The 24,047-nt window shown below is 43.5% G+C and overlaps 1 protein-coding gene across 1 annotated transcript in view; it reads left to right on the forward strand.

Moving 5' to 3' along the window:
* The first annotated feature begins 2,732 nt into the window (after positions 1 to 2,732).
* BFAR (bifunctional apoptosis regulator) overlaps positions 2,733 to 24,047 on the forward strand; it is a 29,413-nt gene continuing 8,098 nt past the window's right edge. Inside the window, exons 1-5 of the mRNA XM_065924374.1 lie at positions 2,733 to 3,067; positions 14,955 to 15,291; positions 16,832 to 17,036; positions 17,710 to 17,879; positions 19,760 to 19,904. Coding sequence (XP_065780446.1) covers positions 15,029 to 15,291; positions 16,832 to 17,036; positions 17,710 to 17,879; positions 19,760 to 19,904 — 783 coding nt within the window. The 5' untranslated portion in view covers positions 2,733 to 3,067; positions 14,955 to 15,028. The remainder of the gene's footprint in view (positions 3,068 to 14,954; positions 15,292 to 16,831; positions 17,037 to 17,709; positions 17,880 to 19,759; positions 19,905 to 24,047) is intronic.

Genomic DNA, 24,047 nt, shown 5'->3' on the forward strand with positions numbered 1-24,047 from the left:
TGACTCATTTGAAAAGACCCTGATGCTGGGAAAGATTGAAGGCAGGAGGAGAAGGGGACAACAGAGGATGAGATGGTTGAATGGCATCACCGACTCAATGGACATGGGTTTGGGTGGACCCCGGGAGTTGGTGATGGACAGGGAGGCCTGGCATACTGTGGTTCATGGGGTCGCAACGAGTCGAACACAGCTGAGCAACTGAACTGAAATAACAAGTAAGAGTGTGACCATATTATCCCCTCCAGGTGCCACAAGTCCATTTTCCTCTCCTCATTCAAAGGAGATTTATATATAGTTAACTATGTCCTCTATTCTTAGTGTAAGCAGCAGTCTCTGTGTAAATGTGAAAACCAATACAAGTAGTCAAACTTAAAATCTGAAATATCTCTTTGCCTACTGGTATCAGCTTTGAAAGTCCTAGATAGAAAGTAGTGGCCACATATGGCCACTTAAATTTTAAGTAATTTAAGTTCAATAATTATCAAAACTTACAATAAAGCTAAATTAATCAAAACGGTGTGGTACTGACATAAATAGACATAGAGACTAATGAAATAGTCCACAAATAGACCCTTGAATATGCACTCAAATGATTTGGATGCCAAGGTCATTCAATGAGGAAAGGGTATTCTTTTCAATAAATGGTGTTGAGAAAATTGAATATCCACATTTGAAAGAATTAAGTTAGACCCTTACCTAATACTGTATAAAAATTAACTCAAAGTAAATCAAACACCTAAATGCAAATGCCACAACTATAAGGGTTTTAGAAGAAAGCATAGAGCAAAATTTCATGACATTGGATTTGGCAGTGATTTTTTTTGGCTATGACACCAAAAGCACAAACAACAAAAGAAAAAAATCAACAAATTGCATTACATCAAAATTTAAAACTTTTGTACTTCAAAGAAGGACACTATTAACAAGGTGAAAATGCAACCCATAAAATGGGAGAAAATATTTGCAAATCATATATCTGATAATGGATTAATATCCATAATACAAAAAGAACTCCTACAACCCAAAAAACACAAAAGCAAACAATCCAGTATAAAAATGGACATGCGGAGGGGGGCTTCCCCGGTGGATCAGTTGTAAAGAATCTGCCTGCCAGTGCCAGAAACATAGGTTTGAGCCCTGGTCTGGAAAGCTTCCACATGCCACGGGGCAACTAAGCCCAGGCACCGCAACTATTGAGCCTGTGCTCTAGAGCCCAGGAGCCGCAGCTACTGAAGCCTGCGCACCCTGGAGCTTGTGCTCCTCAACAAGAGAGGCCACCACAATGAGAAGCCCTAGCATTGAAACTAGAGCGTAGGCTTCACTCACCACAGCTAGAGAAAAGCAACGAAGACACAGGACAGCCAAAATAAATACATAAATAAAATTATTTTTCAAATGGACAAAGGACTTAAATATTTCTCCAAAGAAGATATAAATGGCCAATGAGCTCATGAAAAGATGCTGAACGTCACAAATGTAAGTGAAAACCAAAATGAGGTTTCATTTCACGGCTATTAGATGAGAAATTGGAACTTTGCCCACTGCTAGCGGGAATGTAAAATGGTACAGCCCCTATGGAAAACATGGCTTGTCTTTAAAAATTAAAAATAGAATTATCAAATGTAATGCAGCAATTCCACTTCTGGGCATGCACCCAAACTAACAGAAAGTAGAGATTTGAATAGGTATTTGTACACCCATATTTATAGCAGCATAATTCGCAATAGACAAAAAGTGGAAACAACCCATCATCAGATAAACTGGATAAACAAAATGTCATGTATACATACAATGGAATATTATTCTACCTCTAAATGAAAGGAAATTCTGACACATGTTACAAAGTAGATGAACCTGAAGAACACTATGGTGGGTGAAATAAGCCAGTCACAACAAGCCAAACACTGTATGATTCCAATTACATGTGGTACCTAGATGGTAGTTATCAGAGGCTGGGCAAGGAACTATTGAGAATTGTTGAATGAATATGAACTTCCAGTTTGAGAAGATGATAAAGTCCTAGAGATGGATGTTAGTCATGCTCGCACAATCAGTGGATACACTTAGTTCCAGTGAATTGCACACTTGAAAATAGTTAAAATGGTAAATTTTGTCATGTATCTTTCACTGCAATGTTAAAAGTATGCTGCTGCCTATCGCCAGACTATCCTCCAGAAAATGAGTTCATACACTCCTAGCACTAGCACAGAACATCAGTCTTTTTACTCTGCACATTTGATTGCTAGGGGAAAAAAATGATCGGTTTTATCAATCTCCAGGCCAGTGAGTTAAAGCAGATAATCAGAATGAATTCTTAACTGGTGGCTCAGACAGTGAAGAACCTGCCTGCAATGCGCGAGACCTGGGTTCGATCCCTGGGTTGGGAGGATCCCCTAGCGGAGTGCATGCCAACCCACTCCACTATTCCCGCCTGGAGAGTCCCCATGGACAGAGGTTCTTGGCGGGTTACAGTCCACAGGGTCGCAGAGTCGGACACGACTGAACGCCTAAGCATACCACAGCACAGCTTAACAACCAAGACGCTGGGTGAGAAAAAAACGTGGTGATAAGAAAGATATTTTAATAATCCGATTCTTAATACTGCAAATGGAAATATAGCGATGGTCCTCTGATTTCTGCATACAAAGTAAGCGCCAAAAAAAAATCGTGGCGAGTACAGTACGGTCTTGCAATATTACTTTAATTTCCGGGCAAAGCTGTTTCCTGCAGTTAGCAAAAAAACCCAGATACCCCGCGGGAGCACCTTCAGGGTGTAACGCCCTGCCCACAAGATCTGTCCACCCAAGGGGAAGGGGCGGGGCTGGCGGTAGTACGCCTGCGCGGACCCCCAGGCGCGGGAGTGGCCGCTCTAGGCAGCCGGGAGGGCGCAGGGTTCAGGCGGGTGGGGAACGACTGCTGTCTCTCCTCTATGGTCGCGGGCCGGCGGGGTACCCTCCTCCGCAGTCAGTCCAAGGTTATTTCCGGAAGTGGAGCGGCTCTCTCTTCCTCTGTGTCCGCGAAGGGGCCCAGGAAGGGGTCGACGGCCTGGTTGGCCATGAGCGCAGAGGTAAGAAGCGGCTTGGCGGAGGGTAGCCAGGGTGCGGCCGGGCTCGATTTTGGGTGTGGATGGAGGCGGTGGAGGACGGGCTCGGAGGAGGTGGGCGGGATCTCCCCTCCCAGACCTGGGTTCTGTGCAGCTTCAGTCCTGGCTTTGGGACCCCACTTTGGCCAGCTTCTCCATCCTTCCCGAGAGCCCCACCTCGGCAAGCCGGTTCCTGGACCTCACCTGTGTTCCCTCCCGGGTCACAGTCCGAGCCTGTAGTTTCTGGACCTCCCCACGGCGAGACGGAGAGGACGTGGCTGCCTCACACCTTGGAGGGAGATGACCGGGACCCCGCCCCCGGCAGCGCGGGCCGCAGCCTGCGACAGCGCGTGCAGAATTGACCGGGCTCCAGATAGACGCCAGGCTGGGCTTCAGATCTAATTAGCCGGGTGCGTTCTGGCCCCAGGGCTGAACGAATGATCCCGTTTTAATAGAGGATAAGGGACTCGCGGAAAGGAAAAGTGAAACCCAGATCAACACTCCCAACTCTTGTGATTCTGACTTCATGGCTTAGAAAACTGCACTTATGCAAAAGAGAGTTTTCTTTATTAAAAAAAAAAAAAAAAGGCAAAAGAGAATCAGGCCGTGCCTGATAGGGGATCTTTGGCGGGGCAGAAGGCGACCCTCCAACTTTTGGTGGGGAGAAGGAGCCAGGTGCTGTCTTGCCCTCCGCAGCCCTCGTTGGGTCCTCCCCGCCGAAGCCCATTGGCCAGTCCTTGGCCAGACCTTGTAGATGGTCTTGATGACATGCTCTGAAACGCCAATGGGCAGGAGTTTTACTACCTTTCACTCCTGGTGCACGTCCCAGAGCAGACGCGCAAGAGTGCACGTGTGTGTTGGGTTAGGTTTGGTTTGTTGTCACAGCTGTCTTGTAAACAAGCCCACCTAGGGACATACAAACCCATGTGTTCTGTGTTTCCCTGCAGATTTCTATAAACTTGATGGAAACATTGAGCTGTTCCAGGGCAGTTTTGTTTGTTTGGTTTTTTTTTTTGATGTTCGGGTATTTGACACCGGTACTACCTACCTAGCTGGCACTAAATAAACACCACTATTAATAATTCTGTTAATGCCAATCAATCATACAGCAGGTTTTCTGACTATCTGTAGAGAGAAATCAGTCATTTAAGCCTCCTTCAAAGGAACTGTTATTATCCTGAACTTAGAAATGGGAAATAGAGGCTCAGAGGAGATAGATGGACTGTGTCACTCTTAAAACAGTACTATTTCAATTATACTAACGTCTCCAGGTTAATCATAGTCTAGAAGAAGAGAAAACATGCACAAATGAAAGTTACATTAGTGCACAGAGGCAGGAAGGGTTAATTTGATCTATGAGGAAGGTTAGTCATTAAAGATTTTCGAGTGATGGTTGATTTGGGTCTTGTCAGTTGGACATTTTTCACCCAGAGATGGTGTGGAGCTGTGTTACAGACAGAACAGTGTGGGGAAAGCACAGGAATTAACAGGTGGGACTAGAGTATCACCTCTGAGTAGGTGAGTAGCAGCAGGTGATCAGGATAATGGTAAAAACTAACACTTGACTTTGCACTTACTGTGTGCCAGGCACTATTCTGAGTGCTGTGAGTGCATTAGTTCATTTAATCCTGTCAGCAACCCTATCAGGCAGTTACTATCCATATCCCCACTTTACAGATTAAGAAACTGAGGCACAGACAGGTTAAGTAACTTGCCTGAGGTCACACATCTAATAATTGGAGTCATTGGGATTTGGCACTAGTCATTCTGGCCCCAGAGTTTGTGCTCTTAGTTTAAAAATTCTGTTAATTGCAGCTGGGCCATAAAGATTCTTAAATGACCATGGGTTTTATAATGTCACAGTTGGAAAGGTTTTGAGTAAAGGAAGGACTAGATCAGGATTTTGCTCCAGGAGGATGATTACGACTGGAGAGAGGAGGGATTGGAGAGGAAAGGAAATGAAATTGGAAATATTATTTAAACTTGATTTTGTTACTGTCTTGCCTCAACCTTGTGTGAAACATATACTTAGGATTGTAAGTGTTTATTTTTATGTAACAGCTCTCAGTTCCTAAACATCCATGTAAGTAAGATCTGTGACAACCTAGAGGGGCGGGATAGGGTGAGCAGTAGGAGGGAGGTTTAAGAAGGAGGAAACATATGTATGTCTATGGTTGATTAATGTTGATGTATGGCAGAAACCAACACAATATTGTAAAGCAATTATCCTTCAATTAAAAATAACTTTTTTTTTTTTTGGTAAAGAATATTCTAAGGGGCTTCTTTAAAAGGAGCATTCCTGGGCCACTCTGCCAGATATCTTTGTTTGAGTTCACCAGACTTCTCGGTTGATTCTGGCAGAGGTTCTAAGAAATTTCTGTGATAGAAATCAAAGGTTTGTGAGTTCTATTTTCAGCTCCAAATACCTAGAACTCAGCTTTGTGCCAGCCACTCTCAGGTACAATGATAGAATTCTCTGATTTGGTTCCTGACCTTCAGGAGCTCAGGATTTGGTTGGAGAGGCACAGGTTGCTTAACCAGCAGTGTGCAAAACCTGAAAAGGATTCATGAATTTAGAAATGTGTGAGTCATCATGGGATAGTTTACAAACCAGTAGCTATGGTATGGGTTAGTGGTGACCACCAGTAGTTTTCGATCACTTTCTAAATTATTGGACATCTCCATTGTTTGATACAAGATAAGTCATTTGCATATCCTCTACAGACGCTTCCCTGTGTGCTCTTGTCTTGCACAACATCACTCCAGGGCAGTAAATCACAGGGCCTCCCGAGTGTAGGCAGCAAGTCAGTCTCCAGTTACATAGAATCACTGGGACGTTGTAAATGTCCCAGATCTTTTTTTCCCCCATGGATTTTCAGACAGTCGTACCCTGTCAGTTAGCTATTTCTTTGGGAGAATATACATAAGGTTGGGGTGATAGATACCTTGTGATAATTATTCCCTAGCAGTTGTTTTCTATCAGTTGTACCGACAGACCTAACCCATGAGCTGGCTGGCTACCTTTGCCCTAGTGATTCCTGACCCAGTTGATACAGAAAATATGTCTCTTTGGAGTTGGAAAAACACAGAGTTTTATACAGTAAGAGCCTGGAAGTGCTTCTCTTATGTTAATGAAAGCCAGTTTCCAACACCTGCAAGAAGTATTTACCACGTTCTCTTTTTATTGCCGCTTCTGATCTTTGCTTTGTTTACATTTGGACTCGTTTCTCTGTATCTCATAATCACTAGAAATGGGTAGTCTCTCTTTGGACATTTGATAATTTCTGTAGTGTTCTGCTAGTGTCTACAGTGGTGTCCCCAGGGCTGGACTTGGGGTGCCAGAAATGGGGTACACCCAAACACCATCACCCCTACTTCTCTTGTGAATATTTCTGCTTGTTTATCTCCTAGGTGGAAGAGCATGCTCACCCTAACAGCCTCAAGCTGCAGTTCTTGTTCTGAAATGCAGTGATGTCAGATTCTGATTTGAATTTCTCAGCTTCGCGGTGGCGCCTCTATGATATGGCCTAGACTGATGAAGTGTTACGAGGACAGGCTTTACTTGAGACCATGATTTAAAACCTGACCCAGAATTCCCTGGCTTCCACTGCAGGAGGCATGGGTTTGATCCCTGGTCGGGGAACTAGGATCCCACATGCTGCACCATGCAGCCAAAAAAAAGAAAAAGTAAGAAAGAAAAGAAATTTGTGTTGTCTGAAAAAAACAAAACAAAAAAGTCTGACTGTGTCCTATACCAGTTAGGTCTCCAGTTTCTCATCAGTAAAATGGAGGTGATAGTAATAATTATCCCATAAGATTATTATACCTCTCACATTATATAAGGGCTCAATCAATATTAGCAATTGTCATTATTCTCTGTTGTTAGACAGTATGTAATGGGAAGAAATAACTTAACTAGAGACCTATCTAAAGCCAAAATCTTTGTATTCTTGCAGCCAACATCTCTGCTAAGAAATAGTTGAAATCATATTTTTCAGACTGGAATCCCAATACATTAGCTCTTCAAAGACTTATTCCTAAAACGTTCATTATGTATTATAGTCACAATCAGTGTTTTGTTGAGTGAAGAAGTAGAACCGTAATTTCACTGAACTAAGCAGCTTGATAATTTCACTTTCTAAACAATTAGCAGTCATCACATAGTGAGGTCTTTAGAAGCTAAGGTATAAAAATTCTTAAACTGAAGATTAATGCATTCTTCTTTGATAGACTCAATAAAAATCATTGATTAATATAATGTTACTGAGGGACTAAAGAATGAAGCAGGCTATCGCAGGGCCCCTGCCTTCTCCTGGAGAGCAGGCCTCCAGGTAAATCCATAGATGAGACTTGACAAGCAACTTTCCTTCCAGGGACAGAGTAGCCAAATTCATTCCAGGTTCTTTAGTTACATAGAATCGTTGGGACATGATATGTGTCTCAGCTCTTTTTTCTCCCCATGGATTTTCAGATAGTTGTACCCTGTCAGTTAGCTATTTCTTGGGAGAATATACATAGCTTTGGGGTGATAGATATCTTGTGATAATTATTTTCTAGCAATTGTTTCCTATCAGTTGTGCCAACAGACCTAACCCGTGAACATTTTAGAAAATGTCAGCTGTGCAGTTTGTTCCTGTGCTTATATTCATGTCATATTTCACATATTAATGCTTTCTAAGATTTTATGCCATTTCTTGACATGGCAACTTTAGAGATGGTGTGCTGCTCAGGAAGTCTTGTCTCTCCAAGTGTTAAAAAGTTACAGGGTAGAGAATTCCCCGGCACTCCAGTGGTTAGGACTGTGTGCTTCCACTGCGGAGGGCACAGGTTCAGTCCCTCATTGGGGAACTAAGACCCCACATGCCATGAGATGCAGCCAAAAACATAATACAAAGTTTTTAAAATGTCCATGTCTCTTGCAATAAAAGCAGATGTGGTCATTTTAATAAGTAAAAGTTACGTGGTAGAGGAAGTTGTTGGTTATATGGCATGGGCAGAAAAGCTACCACCTTAGCAATTCTTCACATGAATGAATTGACAAATCCACCTGCTGGAACGTGATGTGGAAGAAGGGACCATGAGCACTTCCTATGTGTTGTCTTCTCAGTTCTGAGGCCAGTCCTGTCACATGAGCAGCAGTAACCCCATTGCTTATGTCTGGTGATGTGAGCCTTGGGGACGATGAATAATTTGCCTGTGATCTCATGTCTAGTAATGAAGCCAGGAATCAGAATCTGTCTTCTGATTTTAAAACTGAGGTGTAAAAAAAAAAAGAAAAAACTGAGGTGTATTACTCTGTCCCTCAGAACCAGGAATAGGTAAGACCTCCAAAAAATTAAGTGTTTTAAAGGCCTCTACTGAAATATTTGATAAATAGGTGCTAGGTCTGTGAGGATATGATGAGAATAAAGCCAGCTTAGGATTTTTAAACTTGACCCCTGCCGTCAATGCACAGCTGTTGACACACAGAATCTGCTGCGTCTAAAGCAGAATAGAAGGGGTAACGTAGAAAAATATGAGGAAGACCTCATAAGTAACCACCCGACAGCAGAGAAAGAGAAGAACTATAAACCCATAGACCTCCAGAAGCTTTCTAGCCTAAAAGGCCAGTCAACCCAGAAATGTCACACACTCATGGTGGACCCAGAAGGCAGCACCTTACGGAACAAGTTATGAAAACACAAATATCCACTGGAATCCGGCAGCTAATGGAAGTGAGGAAACCAGCTGGGTGAAGACTGCAGCTCCCTCTGAAGCGGGCATTGGCTCAGATACCTAGCTTCAGCAGATTCTTAACACACAAAAGGAGCACCCAGGGTTGCCAGATCTTCTGAATTTTCAGAAGCAGCCAGGAATCTGGATTTGCCTGTGAAATCAGATTGTTTTAAATGCTGGCATCAAATTCAATAGATAGTGGGAGAGGAGGAGGAGGAAGAAAAGCACCTCGTGAAAATTGCCTGTCTGAAGACCAGATGTTGGGACTTGGTGGTCCAGTGATTAAGACTCTGCGCTTCCAGTACAGATTCGATCCCTGGCCATCCCACATACTGTGCGGCTGGAAGAAGAAAGAAAAGACCAGGCGGTGCCTCTGTTGAAACTGCCAGGTTGAGGAGGACGGCTGCTCTTGACAGTAATGCTGCGTCACTGTGGAGAGCTTACCTGGGTTCATTACAGCCACCTAGGAAGCTGTGGGGAGCAGTGGGGGTTACATTAATAAAGCCCTTATCTCACTGGATTATCAGTGGTTCTTAGCCTTATCTGGGTCTTGGTCCGCTTTGCATGCTATGCATACTGAGTCAATGCAGTCATATCTGACTTTGCAACCCCATGAACTGTAACCCTCCAGGCTCCTCTGTCCATGGGATTCTCCAGACAAGAATACTAGAGCGGTTGCCATTTCCTTCTCCAGGGGATTTTCCTGACCCGTGTCTCCTGCACTGGCAGGAGGGTTCTTTACCCCTAGTGCTACCTGAGAAGCCCCAAGAGAGTAAGTAAAAACCTAGATTTCCTTCAGGAAAACGCTCATGTAGACAAGCACAAACTTGGCCCGTGATTTCAGAGTGTGCCCTGACCCCTCGAAGCACAAATACAGACGTCAGACAGCCAGCTTCACCTGTTAGAAACCGCGGCTCTGCAGAGTGACTCAGTGCAGAGGTCTTCAGTTCTGTGGTATCCAGGCTGTTGTTGTTAACTTGTCTCTGTTTGCAGTTTTGCAGGCTTTTCCAACTCAGGCATTTTTTTCCCACTAGTTTTAAGCAAGGTAATCAACATTGGTCTTGTCATGCAATGATTAAGCACAAACCGAAGTGTCTCCGTGTGGACAGGGCATTGGGAGTAGGGTGGAAGGCTTCTCGCCCCAGTCCTAACCACTTCCCCCCGGCCTTCTCTGAGACCATGACAGAGGAAGAGCAGCAGGCTGTGGGTGTGTTCTCACACGCGCTTCCCTGTGAAGGAGCTCAACCAGCAAAGCAGTCTTTTGCTGTGTGTGCGGAGTTTGTAGAGAATCGTCATAAACATCCTCAAAGAGGCCTTTGCAGTGCAGGGGGGTGTTTCGCCAAGTCAAAAGGCCACAGCTCGGAACTTTAGTATCTGAGCTAGATTTTTATCATCTAGGAGGCACTTTACTTCTTTTGCTTTCCTGTTGCTTTCTTTAATAGAAAAAACCCAAATACTTATACAAAAATAGCAGAAAAGATCAGTTGAATTCAGTTAAGTTGTGCACCCTATCTCTGTTAACTTCCAGTTTTTCAATTTAGAGTAAAATGAAACGAGCCGAATTCCTAAGAAGTAATCAAAGTCCATGCAGTTTCTAGTTTGTGGAAGACAGTTAAAAAAGAGTTAGTGGCCACCTCAGCTTTTCCAAACATGACTTGTAAAATACACTTTTGATATCTTATTTTCTCTCATGAGAAATAACTTTCAGATCTGATAAACTAAGAATTATTGGTGCATTCTAGTTTTAAAAGGTGAGAAATTTATTTCCATATATGTTGCCATTTCAAATGACTTCGAGATCCACACACTTGGCCTCGCCCTTACCTCACAACTACAGTTTCATATCTCCACATGCTCACTAGGCAGTTCTTGGAAATTTTGTCATCACCTCAAACTCAACCCTTCTGAAATTCGACTTACCTTCTCTTCAAGCCGGGCCCCATTAGTTTAAAGGGACTCTTTTTTTTTTTTAATGTGTTTATTCAGTTGTGCCAGAGCTTTAGTTGCAGCATGCAGGCTCTTAGTTGGAGCACGTGGGATCTAGTTCCCTGACCAGGAATCGAACCGGGTCCCCCTGCATCAGGAGTGCAGAATGTTAACCACAGGACCACAAGGAAAGTCCCTGCTGTGACCCATTTCTATCAGCAGAACCGTCTACTTCCCCAGTTCTAGAACCTAGACAACCTCTTTAATCATTCTTCTCTCTAGTCACCAAAGCTCAGAAGTGACTTTTGTAATATCTCTTGCATAGATTGATCTCTTTCTTTGCATTTTCATGTTTGTCACCATAGTTGCAGAAGTAACAGCACCTCCCTTCTACCTTGTCCCAGCCAGCCCACCTTCCTGATGAGATTTATCATCCTCAAGCACTGGAATGAGTAGCCTATCCCTTCTCCCGTGGATCTGCCAGACCCAGGAATCGAACCGGGGTCTCCTGCATTGCAGGTGGATTCTTTACCAGCTGAACTACCAGGGAAGCCCACTCCTCAAGCGCAGCTTTACTGATTTGATTTGCCTCCAAAACCTTTATGTGCCCTCATCCGCCCCCCTGTCATGAACCAGGCATGGGACACAGGGCTGTATCTCCTGGTGTGTCACTCACTGCTCCCCGGGAAGCACCAAGAATAGCGCCCAGACCAGGCCCATCTCTTCTCACCCTGTACAGCCCTCACCAGAAGCCTCTGTATCCTGCCTCCAATAGTGAATGTAGGTGTGCTCGTGAATGCACTTCAAGTGCCCACCCAGCTCCTTGGTGATACTCAGTAGCTAAAAATGGTCCAGTGATTATTTCCTGGGATAACTATCCACATGGTAGTTGTTTAATTAGTATTGGACAAATAAAGAATCACTTTATCAAAATGATGATTCCTTTCTCTGAAAACCTGTATATATGAGCTCTCTCAATGTAATTTGAAGAGACTGCCCAGAGGAAAGCAGAAAATGTTTAAATGTTTCTTAAACGTACAGATAAGACTTCCCTGTCCAGTGGTTAAGAATCTGCCTGCCAATGCAGGGGACACCAGTTCAATCTTGGTTTGGGAAGATTCCACATGCCACAGGGCAGCTTGAGCCTATGAACCTCAACTACTGAAGCCTGCAATACCTGCCACGCTCGAGCCTGAGCTTGGCAACAAGAAGCCACCACAGGGAGAAACCTGCACGCCACACGAGAAAGCCCTCTCTTGCCACAGCTAGGGGAAGCCCAAACAGCAATGCAGACCCAGTGCAGCCAAAAGTAAATAGAATTCAGTTGATTTTTAAAAGCTTTTTAAAAACATACAAGTAATCAGCAAATGTGGTTTATTTTTTATGATTTTCTCTGTGTTTTTACAGTTATAACATCATTTTCATTAAGAACAGCTTAGTAAATGCAGAAAACCAAAACCAAAGAAATCATGATCCTCTCCCACCCAACAAAGCAACTACTAACGTTGTTGTTCCGTCACTGAGTCATGTCTAATTCTTCTCGACCCCATGGACTGCAGCACGCCGGGCTTCCCTGTCCCTCACCATCTCGTGGAGTTTACCCAAGTTCATGTCCATTGAATCAGTGATGCCATCCAACCATCTCATCTTCTGTCACCCCCTTCTCTGCTTGCCCTCATTCTTTCCCAGCATCAGGGTCTTTTCCAATGAGTCGGCTGTTTGCACCAGGTATTGCCAAAGTTTGGAGCTTCGCTATCAGTTCTTCCAAAGGGTATTCACAGTTGATTTCCTTTAGTATTAACTGGTTTGATCTCCTTGCTGTCCAAGGGACTCTAAAAAGTCTTCTCCAACACCACAGTTCAAAAGCATCAATTCTTCAGCTCTCTTCCTTCTTTATGGTCCAGCTCTCACATCCATATATGACTACTGGAAAGACCATAGCCTACTGACATTAGGTTGGTGCAAACGTAATTGTGGTTTAATTAAAGTTGTGAATTTTAAATCATTATAACTAGGCTCAAACACATGATTATTAATCAAAATAGGAACCATTACAATCAACACCACTTTTGCCAATGAGCAATAAGTATGTTTATTCCTGTAGCATAAACATCTGTGCTTCAGGATTTGACAAACTCTTTGAAAGCATTTTTTTGCCTCCTGCTGATTTGTGGAAGCATTTTCCCTGCAGAAAGTTGTTGAGATGCTTGAAGAAGTGGTAATCGGTTGACAAAAGCTCAGGTGAATATGGTCAATGAGACAAAAGTTCGTAGCGCAATTTGTTCAACTTTTGAAGCATTGGTTGCTGGGTGTTGTCATGGAGAAGAACTGGGCCCTTTCTGTTGACCAATGCTGACTGTAGGCATTGCAGTTTTCAGTGCATCTCATTGATTTGCTGAGCATACTTCTCAGATGTAATTGTTTCTTAGGGATTCAGAAAGCTGTAGTGGATCAGATGGGCAGCAGACCACCAAAGAGTGGCCATGATTTGTATTCTTGTGTTTATGGATTTTCTTGTTTAAAATAGTGTGATAATGCTTAATTTAAAATTTGTGCCCTGTAAAAAGTGATACAATTCCCTGAAAATCAGAGAAATTGTTACCACTTATGGTCTACTTACCGTATGCCAGGCACTTTAATTGTATTCTCTTATCTAACTCAAAATTTCCCAATGAGGTAAATGCTATTGTTGTTTATTGTTGTTGTTTAGTTGCTAAGTCGTGTCCAACTCTGTGACCCCGTGCATTTTAGCCCATCAGGCTCCTCTGTCCATGGAATTTCCCAGGCAAGAATCCTGGATTGAGTTGCCATTTCTTTCTCTAGGGGATCCTCCTGACTCAAGGATTGAACCTACGTCTCCTGCATTGCAGACAGTCCTTTACCACTGAGCCACCAGGGAAGCCCCTATTACCACCCCTATTAATAGCCGAGAGACCTGAGACTCAAATCCAGAGGGCAGAGCTGGGACCTGTGTTCTCAACCACTGTGCCTGCAAAGAGTCCTTCTCTGCAAAACCAGTGTGGGTGATCGACAGCAATTTACTTTCTTTCCTGTAATAATAGTGAGATTGAGAAACATCCCCACCAGTGTCTGGTGCATGCTAATTCCAGTAGCAATATGAATAATAATTTCTTTAGGCCCTGTTTACACCATCCACCACCCTAGTTCACCATCTCTAACCCTCACAAGGGCTTCCCAGGTGGCACTAGTGGGAAAGAACCCACCTGCCAATGCAGGAGACATAAGAGACATGGATTCAATCCTTGAAGTTGAAAAGATCCCCTGGAGAAGGAAATGGCAACCCACTCCAGTATTCTTGCCCAGAGAATCCCATGGACAGAGGAGCCTGGTGGGCTACAGTCCATGGGGTTGCAAAGAGTAGGATAAGACTGAAGCAGCTTATCACAGCGCAACCCTCATAAGACACTGTGAAGTTGAGGAAATAAGGCTGGGAGAGCCCAGGTAACTTAGTCCCAGAGATGGAGAGTTGAACTTCTAACTCCATGCCCTCATCATACTGCTTCTCAATAAAAATCCCTTAAGACCCAGATGAGAATGAGAAGAGCATGGTCCTTTGCCTTTAGCTTATTAGTGACATTAGCATGTTTCTGTGGCACCAAACTAGCAGGATCCAAAAAGCAGGATGTGCATGTTTGGGTTGATTTGGGGAGAAAGGAGGGATATTTAGCCCCTGGCCAGTAGGCCTGGCATGGGGCATCTCAGAACCAGGCCTCTCTTCCAGGTACTGTCCCTATGGGAGCCTCTGAAGTCAGATGTTAAATAATTACCTCAGGGGAAGGCAGATTTGTTTGAATAAAATCTGTTGTTTATACGAAGTGCGTCTGTTATTGCCAACTCTAGACATTTTAGTGGGCCAAGAGTCTGGTTTATTTAAACTTAATGTACATTGAAGGGACGTCACAGATTTCATTCAGAAAACTGAGGCCAGAGAAATTAAATCTTCCAAGGAAGTTAGCAGGGAAGGATCTAGAATTCTCCAGCCTCCCCCAACCCGAGCCCACTGAATTTTCCTCTGTACTCTTTTGCTTTACTTAATTTTTGAAAGTGTGACAGTAGGTCGAAAAATTGAGTGATGTTTACGTGATTTACGGAATGTAACTTTTTAGAAACCAAGTTTGTCACATTTAAAAATCAGAGCGTTAATAGACCATCTGTCATCTCAAACACCTGCTAAATTATTCATCCTATTTCTGTTCTCTTTTTCCCCTAGGTTTAATGAGGTCTTGGATCGGTCTGCTGAGTCTGGGATTTTCTATGTCTATGGATTCCAGAATTTGCTAAGAGATGGAGGAGTCTCCGCAGAATGATCTGGATGCAGCAAGCCTTGAGAAAAATGACCCGCTCCAGAGCACCAGCCCTCAGATTTCCATTAATGAATTCTCCTGCCACTGCTGTTATGACATCCTGGTTAACCCCACCACCTTGAACTGTGGGCACAGCTTCTGCCGGCACTGCCTAGCTCTGTGGTGGGCCTCTTCGAAGAAAACAGAGTGTCCGGAATGCAGAGAAAGATGGGAAGGTTTCCCCAAAGTCAATATTCTGCTCAGGTAATGCTCAGGTCCACATGGGCAGCTCACTGCGCTTGTACAGGCTGGTTTCTCTCAATGGGAGCAGCCACGTCTCAAGAGGCCAGGGACGTGGCGCCCACTGCCTCGGGGTCACCCTGGATCCCCTGACGTGTGAGTGCAGGGGCTCACGGGCCTGCAAGTCCCGCCTCCCTTCCTCACAGGTGACCGTGATATGTCTGTTATTTATTATAAATGAGAGCAAGAAAGAAACTGGTCATCAGACTGTTTTCTGTAACCCTTGGTACGCAATACTTCTGACTGGTTTGTGTTCACTGAGAACACCCTAGGTCTAATAGAGAAAATGGTCTAACTGTATGATTCTGAATAATTAGTGTGATGCTGATTTTCCTAATCTCTGATTAAACTCTGTTCGTTTATCACATTCATAGAGTTTCCCATGCATGGCATCACATAGCAGATAAGACCTTCAGATGGTGGGGTTTTTCTTTTTTTTTCCCCTTCTTCTATTCATAATGTTCATCCTGCTCCTGGGAGGTCTATGAGGCTAAAATCCTTTCTGTTGCCTTCTCTCTATCGAAAGAGTACCAGGAAGTTCCATAAAAACATTAACCCAGCGTTCTCCTTTTCACAGGAAATGTATTTACAAACACTTTGCCCTGACCTGTCAGTCTCGGTGCAGGTTAATCTTAAAATGAAGAAGGGTTCTCTGGTGTGGAAAAAAAAGCTTCTCTAATTGTGTATTGAAGATAAAGAGCCCTACAGCATAGCCTGATGGTTGGTCTAACTTTTACAACTGAGCTTCACCTTTTTACTTTTTTATGAATTAATTTTTAATAATATAAGCAGTTCATGTATAGTCATTTACATTCTTTTAAAAAATCAGATCATTGCTGATAAAGACCCTTTTGACCCCACCTCCCCCCATCTTAACAATTCTTCCTTTTTCGCAGAGTAATTTCAATTATGATACTTTTATGCATTTATGTGCCAATAGGAAATGCAAATATTTTCTTACGTCAGTTGTGTACAGTCTGTGTTTCCACAGTTTCCTATTTCATTCAAACAGCATATTTGAATTAAATTTATTCATCTTGATACCCAGTGATATCCAGTAACCTTACTTTTAAAACGATGTATTGTTTCTCTGTAGGAATATGCTATGTTTTGTTTAGCTGCTTCCCTAACGGTGGACATGTAGATGTTTTTGATTTGTTGTTGTTACAATAGGGCTATAACCAACCTTCTTGTCCATTCTTTCTGAATCCTGGCATATGTATTTTTAAAATGTCTGTTTATTTTTGGCTGCGTCGGGTCTTCATTGGGACCTGCGGGCCGAGTAGTTGTGATGCATGGGCTTAGTGGCCGCATAGCTTTTGGGATCTTAGTTCTCTGTCTCAAACTCACATCCCCCGCATTGGAAGGTGGATTCTTAATCACTGGACAAGCAGGGAAATCCTTGGTATATTATTAAATGTTGACATCAGTGTTATTTTGTCCTCTAAACATTTTAAATGTATTTAGTTAAACAACTGTCTTTTTTTTTTCTGTCTCTTGATAGGGACGCCGTTGAAAAATTATTTCCTGATGCCATTAGAATGCGATTTGAAGACATTCAGCAGAATAACGACATAGTCCAGAGTCTTGCAGCCTTTCAGAAGTTTGGGAATGATCAGACGCCTTCCGCTCCCCACACAGGCCGGGGGAACCAGCACAGGGGAGGGGGTTTCTATTCCGGAGTGCTCACAGCTCTAACTGGGGTGGCAGTAAGTGCCTGTCTCTGTGCCCCTCGCTCCCACTGTTGCCACTGAAGTCAGTTCTGTTGAAATACTCCTAAGTGATCACACATGGTAATTCACTGTGTAAGTTGAAACCTGGGATGTTGCCTATACAGGTATCTACAGAGTCCGGTATTCAGAGCCCAGTAACTGTTAATTTTGTCCCATTTCATCTTCACAACCTATGCAATAGACACTGTCATTATTCCTGCTCTAGAGGGGAAGAAACTGGTGCAGAAAGGTGTTAGGGCTGGAACCAAGGCCATGTCTTGAGCATAGCACTTTACTAACTTCAAACCTTAAAGACTCTTTTTCTTTTTAAGTTCTGTCCATGCTACGAAAATCTTACGGTTAACAAATTTTCCAATAGCAAAGGCACATGGGTCAGTCACATTGGCCAAATTGATGGGGTCGAGGGTGCAGTGCTCCCAGGTGCCTTGCAGTGAGTCCCATTTCTGTCTGTGTTCCCCGACAACACCCCAAAAATCAGCAGAGGTGAGCCCACCGAGGGTCGTGCTCCCCAGCTCCCTGTGGCAGTGGTGTGGCCTTGGCATCCTCGCCTCCCAGCCCGGCGTCCTCCCTCCCCGGCCCCACACGCGTTGCTCGGCAGCTGGCCTCTCTGATCTTCCGGTGCAGTAAGGTCCGTGTCGCTTTTCCCCAGGTGGTCCTGCTGGTGTATCACTGGAGCAGCAGGGAGTCGGAGCGGCACCTCCTGGTCCACAAGGCGGTGGCCAGATGGACGGCAGAGGAGGTTGTGCTCTGGCTGGAGCAGCTTGGCCCGTGGGCCTCTCTCTACAGAGACAGGTTTTTATCTGAAAGAGTAAACGGAAGGTGAGGAGCAAAATCTGCTGCTGCGTCACTGACATTTCTGAAACAGTGTTTTTGAAATACTGTCCACATAACCGGAAACTCACCCATTTGAAGTGTATAACCCATGGTTTTTAATATATTTGCAGATATGTGCAGCCATGGCCACAGTCTGGCTTTAGAACATTCTCATCACCCCCCAAAAGAAAGCTCCTGCTAAAGGCAGTCAGTCCTCATTTTCCCCTCTCTCAGCCCCCGGCACGCACCATTCTACTTTCTGTCTCCTGGATTTGCCTGTTCAGAGTATTTCCATTCTTCATTCATTCGTTCTTCAGTTGATGGACATTTGGATTGATTCCATTTGGGAGCTTTTAGGAGCACTGCTGCTGTGATCGCTTGTGTAAAGGTTTCTGTGTGGATTTGTATTTTCTTTTCTTTTTTTTTTCCCTCCATTTATTTTTATTAGTTGGAGGCTAATTACTTTACTGGACTTGTATTTTCAATACTCAATACTCTTGGAGTGGAATTGCTGGGTCATAAGGTAACTCTGTTTACCTTTTAGGGAACCGTTAAACTTTTCTAAAGCAACCATACCATTTTATGTCGTTGGTTGACATCTTAATTGTTTGTTGCTTCCCGATTATAAGGGTAACGTGTTTATTTCAAAATAATAATGTGGAACTATAAGACATTAGTTCTTAAATGAACTTCTAAATGAAATAACTTCATCATCCTGCTCTTGAGGGAAAAACCACTTGCTGGACAGCTGTCCAGATTTTTTTCAATGTTTATACAGGTCTACACATAGAACTGTGGGTTCTTTATTTAAATGGGAAATATGATTGTTCTAAGCAGACCTGTGTTTATATGTATATATATATACATATGTGTGTGTGTGTTTATATGTATGTGTATATGCTAGAGTCTATTAATTGACCTCTACGAACACACACTTGTGGTGTTTCCTTCTTTTTTCTGCTTTGGACAGTACCAAACTGCATTGGTCCAAATGGAGGAACCCATTAGTTTGAGGAACTCACTCATCGCTGAGCAATGGGGCAGGCTGCTTCTGCCCATCAGCGAAGCTCCCTGCCCCTTCCTGAGCCCTGTCCATCTTTACTGGGTGCCTCCCTTCCTTGGAGGAATCACACAGGGATGTACTTAGACCACCAGGCCGCTGCTCTCTAACCCATTTGAATCAGACGTGTGGTCCTCACTGCTCGGCTGTCTTTCTGGTGTCCCCAGGTAACCTGCCTGGTGCCCCACCTCCCACCTCACCCCGCTCCCTCCTGGAATTATGGTTGAAAGATTCTCTGCCTTGTTAATACAGTGTACTTTGCATAACTGTCTTCCTTCCAGAGGAGAGCTTCCTAAAACTGGCATTGCTGAGTGAAGGAGAATAAACCTTTATGGGGTACTTTAATGAGGAATCACTGGTGGTAAATTCATATTTTCTGATGAAAGGGGACAGATAATGTATCTGCTGTTATCTTTATTATCATGATGTTTCATTGGATTTCCTTCTAGCTTTTTTTCTCTATACACACACACACACACACACACTTTGAAAAATAGTAAGGTCAGAGTGCATATCTGAAAGATCAAGGGTGGGAACAAAATGGTCCTCCTGAGTGTGCCTTGGGTGAGTCATTTTATTTGTCTAAGCCAGTTTTCTCACCCACAAAATGGACATGATAACACCTACCTTGCAGAATTGGTAGATGGGTCAGTGAAGATATAGCAAAGTGTTTTCAGAGAGTCCCTGGCAAATAGTAAGCTTTCACTTGTTTGCTGTTAGTCATGTTACTTCATATGTTAGGTGCCTTACCTCAAGCCCAAAGTGCGTATTTGTGTTGATAAGGTGGCGTTCTGACTGGAAAGTTTGCTTCCACCCTGCCCCCCAGGTTGCTTTTAACTCTGACAGAGGAAGAATTTTCTAAGGCACCGTATACCATAGAAAGCAGCAGCCACCGAAGAGCCATCCTCACGGAGCTGGAGCGAGTGAAAGCCCTGGGTGTGAAGCCCCCCCAGAACCTCTGGGAATATAAGGTGAACACTCTTATTTCTTCAGTGGGAAAAAAAAAAAGTATTGAGAAGATGGCAGTTATCTGTCTGCCCACTGCTCACAGACGTGGCAGACACAACTGAAGCCCCTGTGTCAGGCTGTGGGTCCTTCCTGGGCCTGTTCTACTTGTGTTACGGGTGTGTCTCCTCAGCACTAGGAACAGCGTTCTAGATTTTGAACCTTAACCTAAGAGGCATGAAGTGAGCTGATCCTTCTGCAAGTAGGTTTTCTCTCTGCCCCCCACCCATTCACCATCCGTCCACTCTCCCATTGATGGCCAGTCTTCTCAGTGCTATACACTGGGCAGTGGGATTACCGGGTTGCAAGTAATGCACGTCATCAGCTTTACTCCATTCTGATAAATTCTTCTTTGCCGTGTACCTGGTTCTCTTTTACAGGGAGAAGCTAGTGAGTACTGCACTGTAAGATGAATGCTCTATTTTTTATTAGTCATAGAATATCTGAAATACACAGACCTGTACCCTAAAAAAGACATCATGGAGAAAACTAAATACAAATAACCAATTAAGTTGATGGGGGGTGGGGGTAATGCTCACTGATAATTCTAGTACAAATTGAGACAACCCCCTGTGTTGTTCTCAACTCTGACATTGTCAAGGATGAGAACATTTCATAATAACACGAGCAAAGAGGCACTCATGTTTGCCCATCCTAAATTGGCGCCGTCTCTTTAGAGAGCAGCTTGTCACTAACTATTCACATTTAAGCGGCACTTACTGTTTGATCTTCATTTCGCTTCTTGGCATTGAGCGCACAGGCAGCGTAGTGCTCTGATCAAGGAAGGACCCGGGAGCCTGACTCCTGGGCTCCTCGCCATTGGCTCTTGAGGGGTGAAATGTGGTATGTGTTGCAGGGACCTGTGGCTCCTGCAGGACACACTGGGAATGCCAGCACGCCCGTGGGCCTCCTGGTCCCTTTTCCTTCCCAGCCAGTGACCTCAGAGAATCAACGGGAACTGTACATTTGAGTCACGTTTAAACCATTAAACAAGATGTTGACCCCAGTGTCATTGGCAGTAGCACGTGGAAAACAACCTCAGTGCCCATTGTTAGGAACAAGTTGAGTAAATACAGCTCAGCCACACTTGCAGCCATTACGAAGGAGGAGGTGACCTGGGGTGCGCTTACCAGAAAGGACGCCCAAGTGGTATTGTTAACCGAAAACAAAAAGCGCGTTAGAAAACCTACATGTTTGTGTGGATCATAGAAAATCTCTGGAAGGATACACAGACTGCTACCAATGTTTTCATCTAGAGATTGCAAGATGGACGAAAGGCTGAATTGTATTTTGTCATTCAATTCTGTGCCATTTGAAAAAGAAGATTGTGTTTATTATGTGCATGTATTACTTTATTTTTTTTTCCAAACTTTAAACTTTTAATTTTGTATTGGGGCATAGCCCATGAACAATGTTGCCAGTAGTCTCAGGTGAACAGCAAAGGGACTCAGCCATACACAACACATGTATCCATCCTCCCCCAAACCCCCCTGCCATCTAGGCTGGCACATAGCATTGAGCAGAGTTCCATGTGCCATACAGTAGGTCCTTGTTGGTTATCCATTTTGAATATAGCAGTGTGTGCCTGTATGACTTTAAAACTGAAAAACACAGTTTCAAATTTTTTGAATGGGGATAGGGGTCCTAAGATAGAAGATTTATTGTTTTACTATTTTTTTTTAATTCTTTTACTGTTGTTTGTTTGTCAATTTTTTTTTAGATCCCTACTTCTCTTTTGTCATAAATTGTTAGTTTTGTTAATGCAGTCAAACTCTGGACTTTTTGTAGCCAATATTAATCCTGTGGTGGATTTTAATATTTGACAGAACCTTTCTGGGTCCTATGACCCTCTGTTTAGAGTCTTATCAAAGTAAACTTAAATATTAACTTGAGTAAATGGGATTGGGATTCTGGTCCTGGCATAAAAGGCAAGCAGAATCTTGTTCCTTCAGATCTCCTCGAGGGTGGTCATTTGATGTTGTGTGTATAGGCTTCCCAGTGGTGCTAGAAGAACCTGCCTGCCAATGCATGAGATGTAGGAGACACAGGTTCCATCCCTGGGTTGGAAAGATCCCCTGGAGGAGGGCATGGCAACCCGCTCCCGCATTCTTGCCTAGAAAGTCCCATGGACAGTGGAACCTGGCGGGCTACAGTCCATGGGGTCTCAGAGTCAGACGCGACTGAAGTGACTTAGCACGCACTGCTGGCTGTGTTACAGGACTCCCCTGACGCTGGAGTCCGTCAGCTGCTCCTGAGTGCCGCTGTTCTGGGCAGACTTGAGAGACGGCTCGCTCCCCTCTGTAGCCCTGCCATCACGGTCCCCTCCCTGGGAGGTTGGTTCATCCTCCTCCTCTGATGGAGAAGAGCCCAGAGTTGGGACATTTTGGTCCAGCTGACCCCAGACCTACATACACTAACCCGGTCATCATCCCTTCTCTCATCCTTCCCACGATGTGGCCGCACACCGCCAGGCTGTTTCTGGGACCTGTGTTCTTTTGGAGACCGCACACTCAAAGGAGCGGTTTTGCCCCCAAGGCCATTGGTTCTGGAGGGGTGAAAAGCGTTAATATTGCAATGACTTGTGGCTCCAGAGACCACAGTACATAAACAAATACACAGTATTTCTTTTCTATTAACATTTTATGGGGTGGGGGTAGGTTTATGAAAAAGTCTTTAAAAGGCTCCTTAAGAGGTAACAATGCAAAAAAGGTTGGGAAAAGCTGCTTTAAAGTGAAGAACTACTTCCATATTTCTGTGTCTCACCTAAGTTACAAGATAAATATATTTTTCAGAAGTTAGACTTTTTTTTCACTTTGGAAAATTTTAAATACACACAAAAGCAAGATAATAGTACAAAACTACCATCCACCCATAAGACAGTAACTTTCAACTATGTTTATTTCACAGTAATACCTATTCCTACTACTCCTGATTATCTTGGAAATATGAGATAGTTATATTTCAGAAGTAAATATTTAATTGAATCTCTAAAAAGTAACGACTTTAAAAAACAAAACTAAAATATCACAGTGTACACCCCAGAATGAATAATTCTCTGTTGCTATCAAACAATCTAACAGTATACAAATATCCCACATTTTTTTTCCCAGTTGACTTGGTCCAGCCAGGGTCCAAATAGGGTCCACATTTGGTGGTTTTATCTTTTTTTTTTAATTGAGGAAAAGTGATTTACAATATTATGTTAGTTTCAGGTGTACAACGTAGTGATTCAGTATTTCGGTAGATTATATTCCACTCAAAGTTATTAAAATATCAGCTATATTGCCTGTGCTATACAATATGTTCTTGGGCCGACTTATTTTATATGTAGTACTTTGTACCTCTTAATCTCCTACCCCTATCTTGCCCCTCCCCGCTTCCTTGTCCCCATTGGTAACCACTAGTTGTTTCTCTAAACTTGTGAGTTGGTTTCTGTTTTCTTTTTTTTTTTTTTTCAGTGGGTTTTGTCATACATTGATATAAATCAGCCATAGAGTTACACGTATTCCCCATCCCGATCCCCCCTCCCACCCACCCCCCCACCCGACTCCTCTGGGTCCTCCCAGTGCACCAGGCCCGAGCACTTGTCTCATGCATCCCACCTGGGCTGGTGATCTGTTTCACCATAGATAATAGACATGCTGTTCTTTCGAAACATCCCACCCTCACCTTCTCCCACAGAGTTCAAAAGTCTATTCTGTACTTCTGTGTCTCTTTTTCTCTTTTGCATATAGGGCCATCGTTACCATCTTTCTAAATTCCGTATATATGTGTTAGTATACTGTAATGTTCTTTATCTTTCTGGCTTACTTCACTCTGTATAATGGGCTCCAGTTTTCTTATAGTCATTTGTTTGTTTTATTTTTTAGATTCCACATATAAGTCAAAATATATGTATTTGTTTCCTGCATCCGACTTATTTCACTAAGTGTAATACCCCCAGGTCCATCCAAGTTGTTGCAAATGACAAAATTTCATTCTTACAAAAGAGTAGTATTCCATTCCATATATATTATATCATTATCATCATTTTTACCCATTCATCTGTTGATGGATCCTTAGACTGTTTCCATAGGTTAGCAACCATAAGTAATGCTGTTATGAGCACT

Source organism: Muntiacus reevesi, chromosome 2 (genome assembly GCF_963930625.1).
Source record: "Muntiacus reevesi chromosome 2, mMunRee1.1, whole genome shotgun sequence".
In the NCBI taxonomy this organism is placed as follows: Eukaryota; Metazoa; Chordata; class Mammalia; order Artiodactyla; family Cervidae; genus Muntiacus; species Muntiacus reevesi.